General features: G+C 43.4%; 1 protein-coding gene across 1 annotated transcript in view; it reads left to right on the forward strand.

Annotated features, from left to right (window-relative positions):
* Positions 1 to 12,752, forward strand: part of COL23A1 (collagen type XXIII alpha 1 chain) — a 403,065-nt gene that overhangs the window by 337,209 nt on the left and 53,104 nt on the right. Inside the window, exon 4 of the mRNA XM_027546798.1 lies at positions 12,093 to 12,100. Coding sequence (XP_027402599.1) covers positions 12,093 to 12,100 — 8 coding nt within the window. The remainder of the gene's footprint in view (positions 1 to 12,092; positions 12,101 to 12,752) is intronic.

A 12,752-nucleotide genomic window follows, 5' to 3' on the forward strand; every position in this document is an offset into this window, starting at 1 on the left:
TTCCAGGCTCCTTTGTCCATGGGGATTCTCCAGACAAGAATACTGGAGTGGGTTGCCATGCCCTCCTCCAGAGGATCTTCCCAACCCAGGGATTGAACCCAGGTCTCCTGCACTATCGGCAGATTCTTTACCATCTGAGCCATCAGGGAAGCCCATTGTAAACAGTGCTGCTATGAATATTAGGGTGTATGTATCCTTTTGGACCATGGCTTTCTCTGTATATATGCCCAGAAGTGGGATTGCTGGATCATATAGTAGCTCTAGCTTTTAGTTTTTTAAGGAGCCTCCACACTGTTCTCCATAGTGGCTGTACCAAATTACATCTCCACCAAGCAGTGTGGGAAGGTTCCCTTCTCTCCACACCCTCTCCAGCATTTATTGTTTGTGGATTTTTTTTTTATCATAGCCATTCTGACTGGTCTGAGGTGATACCTCCTTATAGTTTTGATTTTACATTCTTTAATCATTAGCAATATTGAACATATTTTCATGTGCCTTTTGGCCATCTGTATGTCTTTGGAGAAATGTCTGTTTAGGTTTCCTGCCCATTTTTTGATTGGGTTGTTTATTTTGATGATGTTAAACCTTATGAGCTGTTTGTAAATTTTGGAGACTAATCCCTTTTTGGTCACATCATTTGCAGATATTTTCTCCCAATCTGTGGGTTGTCTTTTCATTTTGTTTATTGTTTCCTTTATTGTGCAAAAGGTTTTGAATTTAAGTAGGTCCCATTTGTTTATTTTTGTTTTTATTTCCATTTTTCTGAGACATAAATTGAAAAAGATGTTGCTGCGATTTATGTCAGAGAGTGTTCTGCCTATGTTTTTTTCCAAACTTAAAATTTTTAGTTTGTATTGGGGTACAGCAGATTAACAATGTTGTGGTAGTCTCAGGTGAACAGCAAAGGGACTCAGCTATACATACACATGTATCCGTTCTCCCCTAAACCCCACTCCCATCCAGGCTGGCACATAACATTGAGCAGAGTTCCATGTTCTATACAATAAGTCCTTGTTGGTTATCCATTTTGAATGTAACAGTGTGTATATGATCTTCCCAAGGTCCCTAACTATCCCTTCCCCACCCCACTCCCGGCAACCATAGGTTCATTTTCTAAGTCTATGACCCTCTTTCTGTTTTGTAAGTAAGTTCATTTGTATCATTTCTTTTTATATTCCACATATAAGGGATGGCATACGATATTTCTCCTTCCCTGTCTGACTTGCTTCACTCAGTATGACACTCTCTAGGTTCATCCATGTTGCTGCAAATGGCCTTATTTCATTCTTTTTAATGACTGAGTAATATTCCATTGTATATATGTACCACATCTTTATCCATTCCTCTGTCAATGGGCATCTAGGTTGCTTCCATGTCTTGGCTGTTGTAAACAGTGCTGCAATGAACATTGGGGTGCATGTACCCTTTTGGATCATGTTTTTTCTCCAAATATATGCCCAGGAGTGGGACTGCAGTGTCATATTGTAGCTCTATTTTTAGTTTTGAAGGAACCTCCATACTGTTCTCCATAGTGGCTATATCAATTTACATTCCCACCATCAGTGTAGGAGGGTTCCCTTCTCGCCACACACTGTCCAGCATTTATTGTTTGTGGATTTTTTGATGACAGTCTTTCCGACCAGTGTGAGGTGATATCGCATTGTATTTTTGATTTGCATTTCTCTAATAATTAGAGAAATGTTGAACATCTTTTATGTGCATATTAGCCATCTGTATGTCTTCTTCAGAGAAATGTCTATTTAGGTCTTCTGCCTATTTTTGATTGGATTGGTTGTTTTGATGATGAGCTGTTTGTAAATTCTGGAGACTAATCCCTTGTCAGTCACATCATTTTCAAATATTTTCTCCCAGCCTGTGTGTTGTCTTTTAATTTTGTTTATTTCCTTTGCTGTGCAAAAGCTTTTGAGTTTCAGTTCAGTTGTGTTCAGTCACTCAGTCATGTCCAATTCTTTGCAACCCCATGAATTGCAGCACACCAGGCCTCCCTGTCCATCACCAACTCCCGGAGTTTACCCAAACTCACGTCCATCAAGTCGGTGATGCCATCCAGCCATCTCATCCTCTGTCATCCCCTTCTCCTCCTGCCCTCAATCTTTCCCAGCATCAGGGTCTTTTCTAATAAGTCAGCTCTTCGCATCAGGTGGCCAAAGATTTGGAGTTTCAGCTTCAACATCAGTCCTTCCAATGAACACCCAGGACTGATCTCCTTTAGGATGAACTGGTTGGATCTGCTTGTAGTCCAAGGGACTCTCAAGAGTCTTCTCCAACACCACAGTTCAAAAGCATCACTTCTTCAGCACTCAGCTTTCTTCACAGTCCAACTCTCACATCCATACATGACCACTGGAAAAACCATAGCCTTGACCCGATGGACCTTTGTTGGCAAAGTAATGTCTCTGCTTTTCAATATGCTATCTAGGTTGGTCATAACTTTCCTTCCAAGGAGTAAGTGTTTTTTAATTTCATGGCTGCAATCACCATATGCAGTGATTTTGGAGCCCAAAAAAATAAAGTCTGACACTGTTTCCACTGTTTCCCCATCTATTTCCCATGAAATGATGGGACCAGATGCCATGATCTTAGTTTTCTGAATGTTGAGCTTTAAGCCAACTTTTTCACTCTCCTCTTTCACTTTCATCAAGAGGCTTTTGAGTTCCTCTTCACTTTCTGCCATAAGGGTGGTGTCATCTGCAATCTGAGGTTATTGATATTTCTCCCGGCAATCTTGATTCCAGCTTCTGCTTCTTCCAGCCCAGCGTTTCTCATGATGTACTCTGCATATGTTAAATAAGCAGGGTGACAATATACAGCTTTGACATACTTCTTTTCCTATTTGGAATCAGTCTGTTGTTCCACGTCCAGTTCTAACTGTTGCTTCCTGACCTGCATACATTTTGAGTTTAAGTAGGTCCTATTTGTTTATTTTTTTCTTATTTCCATTTTTCTGGGAGATGAATCAAAAAAGATCTTGCTGCGGTTAATGTCAGAGAGTGTTCCGCCTATGTTTTCCTCTGAGAGTTTTATAGTCTCTGGCCTGTGTAGTTGGATACAAAAGTATTCTTACAAATCAACTCTAAAAACATCAATAATCTAATAGAAAAATTGTCAAAAGATATGAATAGAGAGTACACAGAAAATACAGCCTCTAAGTATGCAAAGAGCTGTTGAGGTCGTTAATAGTGATGGTTACTCTTGCAGCTCCTCCTGCATCTCCTGAGCTGCACCTTACACCAGGCCACAGGCTCCTATCTCAGGCGCCCAGGCCCTCAGAATGATAATCATAGTCTGAGCTTTATTGAAGGGAGCTTAGAAGTGAGTGTGAGGAAAGGCCGCAAAAGCTGGAGGACCAGACAAAAACACAAGTGCTGAATCCAGCCATTTTTAAGTTAAAGTTATTGCTTTGTCTGACTTGGGAGCTACACATGTGTATCCGATGGCATCAAAGAGTCCATGGTGAAAAGATGTCTCTCCCCACCTCTCCTGTTCTCTCAACTATTCCCCTACTCGGAAGCAACTTGATGACCAAATTCTTCTGACCACATGGAGATGTTCCACATTTATACAAACAAAAGTCTACCAATTTTTTTAGTATAAATGGCTACCTATTAATATAATGTTATATGCCTTTTTTTTTTTAATATAACAATATACCATGTCAGAACATACAGAACTACTTTGGTCTTTTTCAAAGCTGCTTAGTATCCCATTTTCATAAGCATCCCATCATTTCTTTAAGCCATTCCACTTGTGCTGTTTCTAATGTCTTTACTATCTCAACCAGTTCTGCAGTGAGTATTCTTATACACCTATCATCTTATACATATGTTGATATATCTATGGAATTGATTTCTAGGAGGATCATTGTAGCAACTGGTACAAAAATTTTACATCTTAATTAGTATTGCCAACTCACTCTCTGCAGAGAATGTACTGATTTATCCTCCCTACCCAGGTGTGAGGTGGCTGTCCTCATTTCCCTTGACATGATAAGCCATCAGATTTTTTCACTTTTCCTCATATGATATGATATAGCTTTAACTTTCTTTTATTGAGAATAAAGATTTCTTGTTTCGCATACTTCAGGGCTATATTTTCTGTTCTCTCTATTCATATCTTTTAACCATTTTTCTGTTAGATTATTGATGTTTTTAGAGTTGATTTTTAGGAATACTTTTATATCGAACTATCTAGCCTTTGTGACATGAGTTGGAAATGTTTCCACTCTGGCTTTTGACTTTCTACCTTGCAGAGATTTTTGCTTTTATATGGTTGGATCTGACTTTATGGCATAGCTTCTAAATTATGAACTGTTCTTGGGAAAGCCTGCTCCTCTCCATGGTTAAAAAGAAATTTCCCCACATTTTCCTTTAGGATTTTTATGATTTTTTTTTTTGAAGCTTGTAAATCTTTGATCCTTTTGGAATTCACCCTGATTCATGCAGCGGTATGAATCCAACTTGACTTAGTCCCAATAACCACTAGGCTGCCCACCACCTTCTATTAATAACAGCTCTCACGTCAACATTTCGACGGGCTCAGGTGAAGAGGCCTGGGCAGCCCACAGCAAGGACAGGGCTTTGGATTTGAGCCTCTGTCTTAAGAACAATGGGAAAGTGAGGAGTGGAGGGATGGGCCATGATCGGACTTGCATCTAGCCTCTGAATGGAGACTGGAGAACATGAGGTCTACATATTTGAGGCTGTCTCTGATCCCAGGCACGTCATTTTCATAGCTAGTGAGTTTCAGTTCCTGGGTCTCCAGTCCTCTTTCCAACACCACTTCTAGGTGAACTCCTGGGGATCTTGATAACCTCATAGAAGCCCCTCACACCCTCAGCCACTTAATCCTCACTCATGACTCACAGCCTCAGTTCCTACTTCACCAGCACCGTTGGGGCAGTTGGAAGAGAACTTCCACAAATCCCACCACAGTCACACACCTGCATGTTCTCCCTCCCTGCCCATTCCACAGATGGCCTGTCCAGGCTCCCACCCACAGCTGTGCCAGTGCCAGTCCCTCTTGCCTCCTCAAGGGCATCGTTCCAGGAATCCCCCTTTCTCTAACACATCAGGTCTTCCCCTTCCTGCTGATGACTTCCATTATGCAAACATGCTGCTGCACTTCTCATCCTGGAGAAATACCCTGTCCCGCCGCCTCTCTCTTTCCACGACACTGTCCTCTTCCAGGTGACGTACCATTGTTTATGCTTAGTGTATCTCAGCTGTCCCCTCACTAGCAGGGATGCTCCTTAGGACAGGGATGCTTGTCACTGTCACTGCTGTATCCCGCTTTCCCAGGAGAGGGTCTGGAACGGTGGGCACTCAGTGAATGTCTGTGGGATGACTGAAGTAGGAGATGGGTGAAGAAGCTATTGCAACAATCAGGAGATGCTGGTAACACAGATGAGGTTGTGGTGCTGGGGAGAGACCCAAGTGGATGAGCTCCAGAGCAACAAACAGGGAATGTGCCAAATAGATCGTGTCAAGGAGGACTCCTCATTTTCCTGTTCACCAGCTCGGAAGGAGGGGATGACGTCCACTGAGTTCAGGAGCTGGAGAGGAGCATGTGTGAGGGCAGAAAATCATGAGCATGACTATGCATTCTAGTTTAAGGAATCATGGGGTTATTCAAGGGGAAATCAAGCAGGCAGCTCAAAAAGGGAGCCTGGACTTTGAGGGATGGTCAGCACTGGAGATATACACTTGGGACACTTCCACCTAGTGTAGCCGTGAGTGTGACAGAGCTCTTTGGGGAAGATGGAGAGAGGAGACTGATGAGCAGAGAACTGAAGAAAAGAAAGCTTGGACTTGAACCTTGAGGAGCCTCAGCATGTGGGGCTGGGAGAGGAGACTGAGTCAGCTGAACAGTCAGGGAGGTGAAAGGATGGGACATCTTGGAAGCCAAAGGATGAGAGTGCTTCTAGAAGGAGGTAGAAGATAACTTCAGGAAGAAATCCTTGTCAGGATTATTGATTGGAGGAGGTCCTTGGAAATTTGGTGAATGCCATTTTGATGGAGAAGTAGGAATGGAATCCAAATCGGAGGGTTACAAGGTGAACAGAAGGTGAGTGAGAGGAGACCCCTCTTTCACAGTGCATCTGTGAGGGAGAGAGGAGCTGGGGCAGGAACGAAGGAGGCCGTGCAGTGAAGGGTGGTTTCTCATGTTCAGATCCGTGGGGAAGGATGTGCTTGAAAGTCAGGCTTGACGGTGACTGGGGGAGCATGGGGGTGGCAGGGTCCCAGGAAAGAGGAGGTGGGTCAGCTCCTCTGAGTTGTCCACAAAAATAATCAATAAACAGTCTATAAAAGGAATAGAAAAGAGTTTTATTTGAGCCAAAGTGAGGACAGTAGCCTGGAAGCCAGCCTCCCAGATAATTCTGAGAAACTGCCTCAGAGAAGCATGGTTTTCAGCCCACTTTTCTGTCATGTCAGAATGAAGACCCTCCATTAAAAGAACAATTGTAATGAGAGCTTATTCGTATGAATATCATTCAAGCACTGAAAAGCTATTCCAATTTTGAAGGGTGTTTTAAGTTGATTTTTTTTAATATTTACTTATTTTTATTTATTTGATTGCACTGGGGCCTTAGTTGTGGCATATGGGCTCTGCTTCTGCACCCAGGGATTGAACCCAGGCCCTCTGCATTGGGAGCCCAGAGCTTAGCCACTGTGCTACCAGGGAAGTCCCAAGATGATTTTTTAAATTGTCATTTTTGTACAAATGTCAACTAAATGTATGCATTGAGGTGTGTTCATATGCCTCGGGTTTTTTAATTTGAAATATTAATGGTTACTCTTCCTGAAGAATGTGTTTATTCTAACCTGATAATAGAGTTGCTGCTGCTGCTGCTGCTAGGTTGCTTCAGTCGTGTCAGACTCTGTGCGACCCCATAGACGGCAGCCCACCAGGCTCCCCTGTCCCTGGGATCCTCCAGGCAAGAAGACTGGAGTGGGTTGCCATTTCCTTCTCCACTGCATGAAAGTAAAAAGTGAACGTAAAGACGCTCAGTCGTGTCCAACTCTTAGCAACCCCATGGACTGCAGCATACCAGGCTCCTCCATCCATGGGATTTTGCAGGCAAGAGTACTGGAGTGGGTTGCCATTGCCTTCTCCGATAATAGAGTTAAGTAATGCTAACTGAACTAACTAGTGTTAACTATAATGGTGATTATTTTAGTAATCTTTAAAAAATTTTTTCACATGCGTAAGTAAAATACTAAAACACTTTATATATTTGTCTATTGCTACATGACAATCTAAAAATGCAAATGCGAATTATTGAATAGAAAGTTGTCTGGAAAAACATAGCAAAATTTTACTGTATTAATAGATCAGAAAAGAAGGGACTGCTGCTATTTTCTGCCTTTAGAATTTTTAAAGCAACATATAAACAACAGAGGGTGTTTTAAAGATACAGCCATTTTGTGCCTGTCTTCATCGTTACCTATTGAATCCCAGGGACGGGGGAGCCTGATAGGCTGCCGTCTATGGGGTCACACAGAGTCGGACACGACTGAAGTGACTTAGCAGCAGCAGCAGCATTGACATCTTGGAAGTGTTGGGCTATTGTATCCAACTCTGTACTCCCAGTGACTCTTACGAATAGTTTTTGAGTGATCCTGAAGAGCCTGTGACTTAGATACTAGTGCGGCAGAGAACCGTACACAGTGAAACAAGAGTATTCGCTTATCCACAGAAAGAAGGGAGAAGATGGGATTTGAGACAAACATGGCTATGGTTTTTCCTGTGGTCACATATGGATGTGAGAGTTGGACTGTGAAGAAAGCTGAGTGCCGAAGAATTGATGCTTTTGAACTGTGGTGTTGGAGAAGACTCTTGACAGTGCCTTGGACTGCAAGGAGATCCAACCAGTCCATTCTGAAGGGGATCAGCCCTGGGATTTCTTTGGAAGGAATGATGCTAAAGCTGAAACTTCAGTACTTTGGCCACCTCATGGAAGAGTTGACTCATTGGAAAAGACTCTAATGCTGGAAGGGATTGGGGGCAGGAGGAAAAGGGGACAACAGAGGATGAGATGGCTGGATGGCATCACTAACTCAATGGACGTGAGTCTGGGTGAACTCCGGGAGTTGGTGATGGACAGGGAGGCCTGGTGTGCTGCAGTTCATGGGGTCGCAAAGAGTCAGACACAACGGATCGACTGAACTGAACTGAACTGGTGGAGGATATCTGTCACCATCAGGGACATTTCTCTCCCTTTGGAGTTCCTTAATGTATAAATCTCATCTGTAAACCACAGGGAGATGATAGTTCCAAGAAAAGATACTTTTGTCTTCTTTGTTTCTAATCTCAACAATTGGTACCACCAGACCTGATGCAGTATTCTTCATTCCAAATGTTCTTCACTCCCACCTCTGGGTCCAGGAGAACCCCCTTGGTGATAATGATTGTGATGACTAATTAGGAAAACTGATGTCATTGCTTCTACCACCATCTTCTGTAAAGCCAAAGACAGTCTTCATAAAGTATGGAGAATCCTCATCAGTGTGTTGCAATAGACACTCCCTGTAGATCCGAAATGGAGAAGGCAATGGCACCCCACTCCAGTTCTCTTGCCTGGAAAATCCCATGGATGGAGGAGCCTGGTAGGGTGCAGTCCATGGCGTCGATAAGAGTCGGACATGACTGAGCGGCTTCACTTTCACTTTTCACTTTCACGCATTGAGAAGGAGATGGCAACCTACTCCAGTGTTCTTGCCTGGAGAACCCCAGGGACGGGGGAGCCTGGTGGGCTGCCGTCTATGGGGTCACACAGAGTCAGACACGACTGAAGTGACTTAACAGCAGCAGCAGTAGATCAGAAAAACAGGCTGAGAAGGCTCAAGTTTGAAAGTGACCCAAAGGGTGATACTGGAGAGAATAGTAACCAGGCAAGTTGACTGTTTTATTGCTGCCATTGGACTATATCTCAGGAGCTTGAATGATGGAGATATTGTTACACTGCTCAGGATGGTGTAACTTCAAGGCTTCATTTCAATGCTCCTATAACTGCATATATTAAAATTTTTAACTTATCACAGGGAAATTTAAAATTAATTCATAAAAAATCATATTTTCCAAGATTTCAAAGGATATGGCAATTTGTGAAGTGTAATATTTTACTTATTAAATGGCTTTTTTCCTCCTCTAATTCTGCCACCTCTATCTGTGTTATCTACTATTAATGAAATCTTGTGCACATCCTTTTGGATTTATTGATAAATTAATATGCATGTCATTTTGGGGGTATGTATATTAGCTACAAATTTTCTATGTGGTAAACATGGTTTATATAGATTAAATTTATCTGACTAATTTGTAGAAATAATTCCAATAAATTGAAACTGCTAGGACTAAGGATACCCAAATTTTATAATTCTGAGTCCACACTCAGAATTTGGACTGAGTTTGAACTTAGAATTATAAATTATAAAATTAAATTATAATATATTTTTCCCTACTATATAGATGGGACTCCATCAATCTTGTCCCCCAGTGTTTATATGGGTATGTTTCCTGAAACTGCACAAATGTTACATTTTTAATCTTTGACAATGTGATATTACAAAGAAATTGCTTTTATTCTGTTTTAATTTAGCTCAATAATCTTCATATATGCTTAATCTTTACTTGTCACTTTGTTATTTCATTTTCTTCTGTTTTTTTTTTTTTTTTTCATTTTCCTTGGTATATCAGTGTCTTTGTTACTGGTTTCTAAGAACTCATAACTAGGGATTTTAGCTATTTTCATGCAATGCAAATGAAATACCATATTTCATTTCCATCAGTTTACTATGGTGTTTTGTATTTTGGTTGTATATTCAAATACAATCATGTTGTGTTTTAAAAAAAGAACAAAGAACCTCAAACAAGTCAGGGATACATTCTTTCAAGGTTTAAAAATAAAACAGATCATCAGGTACCTAGTGAGTCAGTATGGCCTTGGCACCTGGGAAGCTGTCTTATCAAAAGAGTACCAGCATTGGCATCCCAGGAAGGGATGCATTTGCTCTTTATTTTTAACATGAACAGTCTTTACTTCTGATCAATGCATCCTTTTCTTTAATAATTAAAGCAGAAGTAAGTGTATTTTGATTGGCCATAAATAGGATGTTTTAGTTCGCAGAAAATCCAAGTTAACTCATGTATAAGCCAGAATGACTTCCCCACACCTCAACATGTGGACATGTCTTCTATCAGAGTTAACCAAACATGGAGTAGGCCAGGCACAGGTGAAGGTGCAGGCAGGTGTGTGCGTGTGGCATCAGAAAGGTGATAGTAAGTCCATCTGGTGGCTTTCCTCTTTTTGGTAAAACAGAGAGTGGGGCAGCTGTCTGGAAGTGAGATACCAGCAGTACAGACATCCACATGGCCAACAACCTGCCCCGCCCCTAGTCTAGATTTAGGGTATGCACAGAACGCACCCCCCATCAGGTTACATTCTCAGACATTAGCACCTCATGCATCAATTTTTGAAGTGAAAGAGCTTTGTCTCATCTCTCTCCTTCCTCTATCCCATCACCTCCTCACTCACCCTCCACCATTAAATCCATGAGCAAGTTCTGTCTGTCCTCACTGGCAAGTCCATCTGACTCACTTTTCTTCTTCTCCTCTGCCAGTCCCCAAGTCCAGGCCACTGTCACCTACAGGGGGACGACTGCAGCACATCCTCAAGCCCACTTTTATCCCCTCGAATCACTCCTCTGTGCAGAAACCTTCAGTGGCCCCCACTGTCCTTCAGATCACGCCCCCCACCCCCAGATGATGACATGGAAACAAGACACTGTGGTCTGGCTGACTTGCCTTCTCCCCAGGTCTTGCCCTCCTGCAGCCTGCTCAGCTTTGCCTGAACCCTAGATGCCCAGTGACTTGGCGTGTTTGGAGTTTTTCCCTCCCTCTTCCTCTGCCAGATAACCATGCCTCACCCTCTGGACTCAGCCTAGCCTCCCGTCCCCAGTCAGCCCAGCCTGGCTCTGGTCTCTCATGATGAGCTGGGAGCTTCTTGTGCTTCCTTCCTGTGCCGTTGTTTTCTCAAGTATCAATCCATCCAAGGAGAATTCTGAGAGTCAGAGATCGTGGCCTCTCTCACCCCTGGTCCCACTACCTGCACCCAACACTGATCCATGAAAACGTAGGGGTGGCTGACTGCCGAGGGCCGCCTCTGTGTTCTGGCCTCACCCTCCAGACTGAGGTCTGGGGTTGGAGAGGAACAAGCAGAGGAGTCCCTGGTTTGGCAGCATTGTGGCTTTTAGTGGAATATGTGTAGGATCTGAGAATCGGGAGACTTCCTTCAGACATAAATTCCATCCCTAACCAACAATGTGTCCTTAGACAAGTCACTTCTTTCTCTCTGAGCCTCTGTGTTGTCACCTGCCGATGGGCATGTTTGTCATACCTCAAAGATTACTGAGTAGGTCAAATGCAGTCATGGCTGTATAATGTGGTGTGTACACTCTAAGGTGAGGAATACCTGCGTGTCCTCCATGGGGCAAGTCTCAGCTTGCTTGCACCAGCCTTACTGGAGCTGCCACCTGTGCTTCTAGACTGGCCCCCTTCAAATTTCCCTACACACAGCCAGGCTCAGCACCACTAACCCCAGAGCTGGGCTATGGGCCCCCTCCACCTCCTTATACATCTGCTCAGCCACACAAGCACAAAGCCAGTGCCTGTTAGGAGTATTCTCCCCTCTGCCCAAAATGTTTTCTTTCTCAAGTATCTCCCTTTCCCCAGAAATGAACCAACCCCCATTGAGCTCCAAAATGTATTCTTCAAGAAGGAACAGATCTGATTCCTACCCTGCCTGGCAAAGCCCAACATGGGTGTGCCCCAAGCAGGAAGCAACAGCAGCCTCATGTCATGAATGCACAAACCAAAACTTGCTGGATTGTCATAACCACGCACATGCCCGTCCAGTCCCTCCAAGGACAGAGGTGCTCCCTCTGCCCTGACACAAGCATCAAAACCTTGCAAGGAGGGGTGACTGGGAGCTGTGCAAGGAAGGGGCTGGCCGGGGTGAGGGGACCCTCTCTCCCTTTGATACTTACTATGGCTTCTCTGCTTGTGTTTTGCAGGTCCTCCTGTAAGTGTCCTGGATTATGTTCTCTGCTCCTGAAAGATAAGATATTTTGTTTTCTCTCTGTGTAGCACTTCTATGAAAAGAATATTTGATTAGAGAGGTGTATTCTTTAAAAAAAAAATTCAATCTCAGCCAGGGGACATGTTCTTTTGGCATTTGTAGATGAATGCAAACACAGGATTCCATGTGCTTGACTTGCCCAGTGAAGCATCCTGTGACCATTATCCTTCCAAGAGAGCTGGCATGCGCCTGGCTGCTCCTCATCAAAATCTCTGGCTCGAGTTTTTTGACTTGGTGCACAGAAGCACAAGCACCATGCCTGTATTTCCTAACCCTTCTGCAGCAGTTGATCTGCGTAAACATTTTCATCTCACGTGCTTTGGCAGAAAGGACTCTGGAGTCAGGCAATTATGTCAAGAATAAGTGGGGCTTAACCACTAGATTCTGGGGTCTGTTTTCCTTCTTTGCCAAAATATTTGACTCTCTGAGTTGGGCAACAGAGACCTTGAGAGTACAGCTGGCCAGTAAGGGTGCTGAGTTGGAGAAGGGTGTGAGGGAGGGGGTGGCTACTGGATCCACAGCAGCCCCAGAAATCCCATTCCTTCTCCAAGACCCATGACAAGTCTGCCTTTGATTCATCTTGGCAGTTTTTCAG

Source organism: Bos indicus x Bos taurus, chromosome 7 (assembly GCF_003369695.1).
Source record: "Bos indicus x Bos taurus breed Angus x Brahman F1 hybrid chromosome 7, Bos_hybrid_MaternalHap_v2.0, whole genome shotgun sequence".
NCBI lineage: Eukaryota > Metazoa > Chordata > Mammalia > Artiodactyla > Bovidae > Bos > Bos indicus x Bos taurus.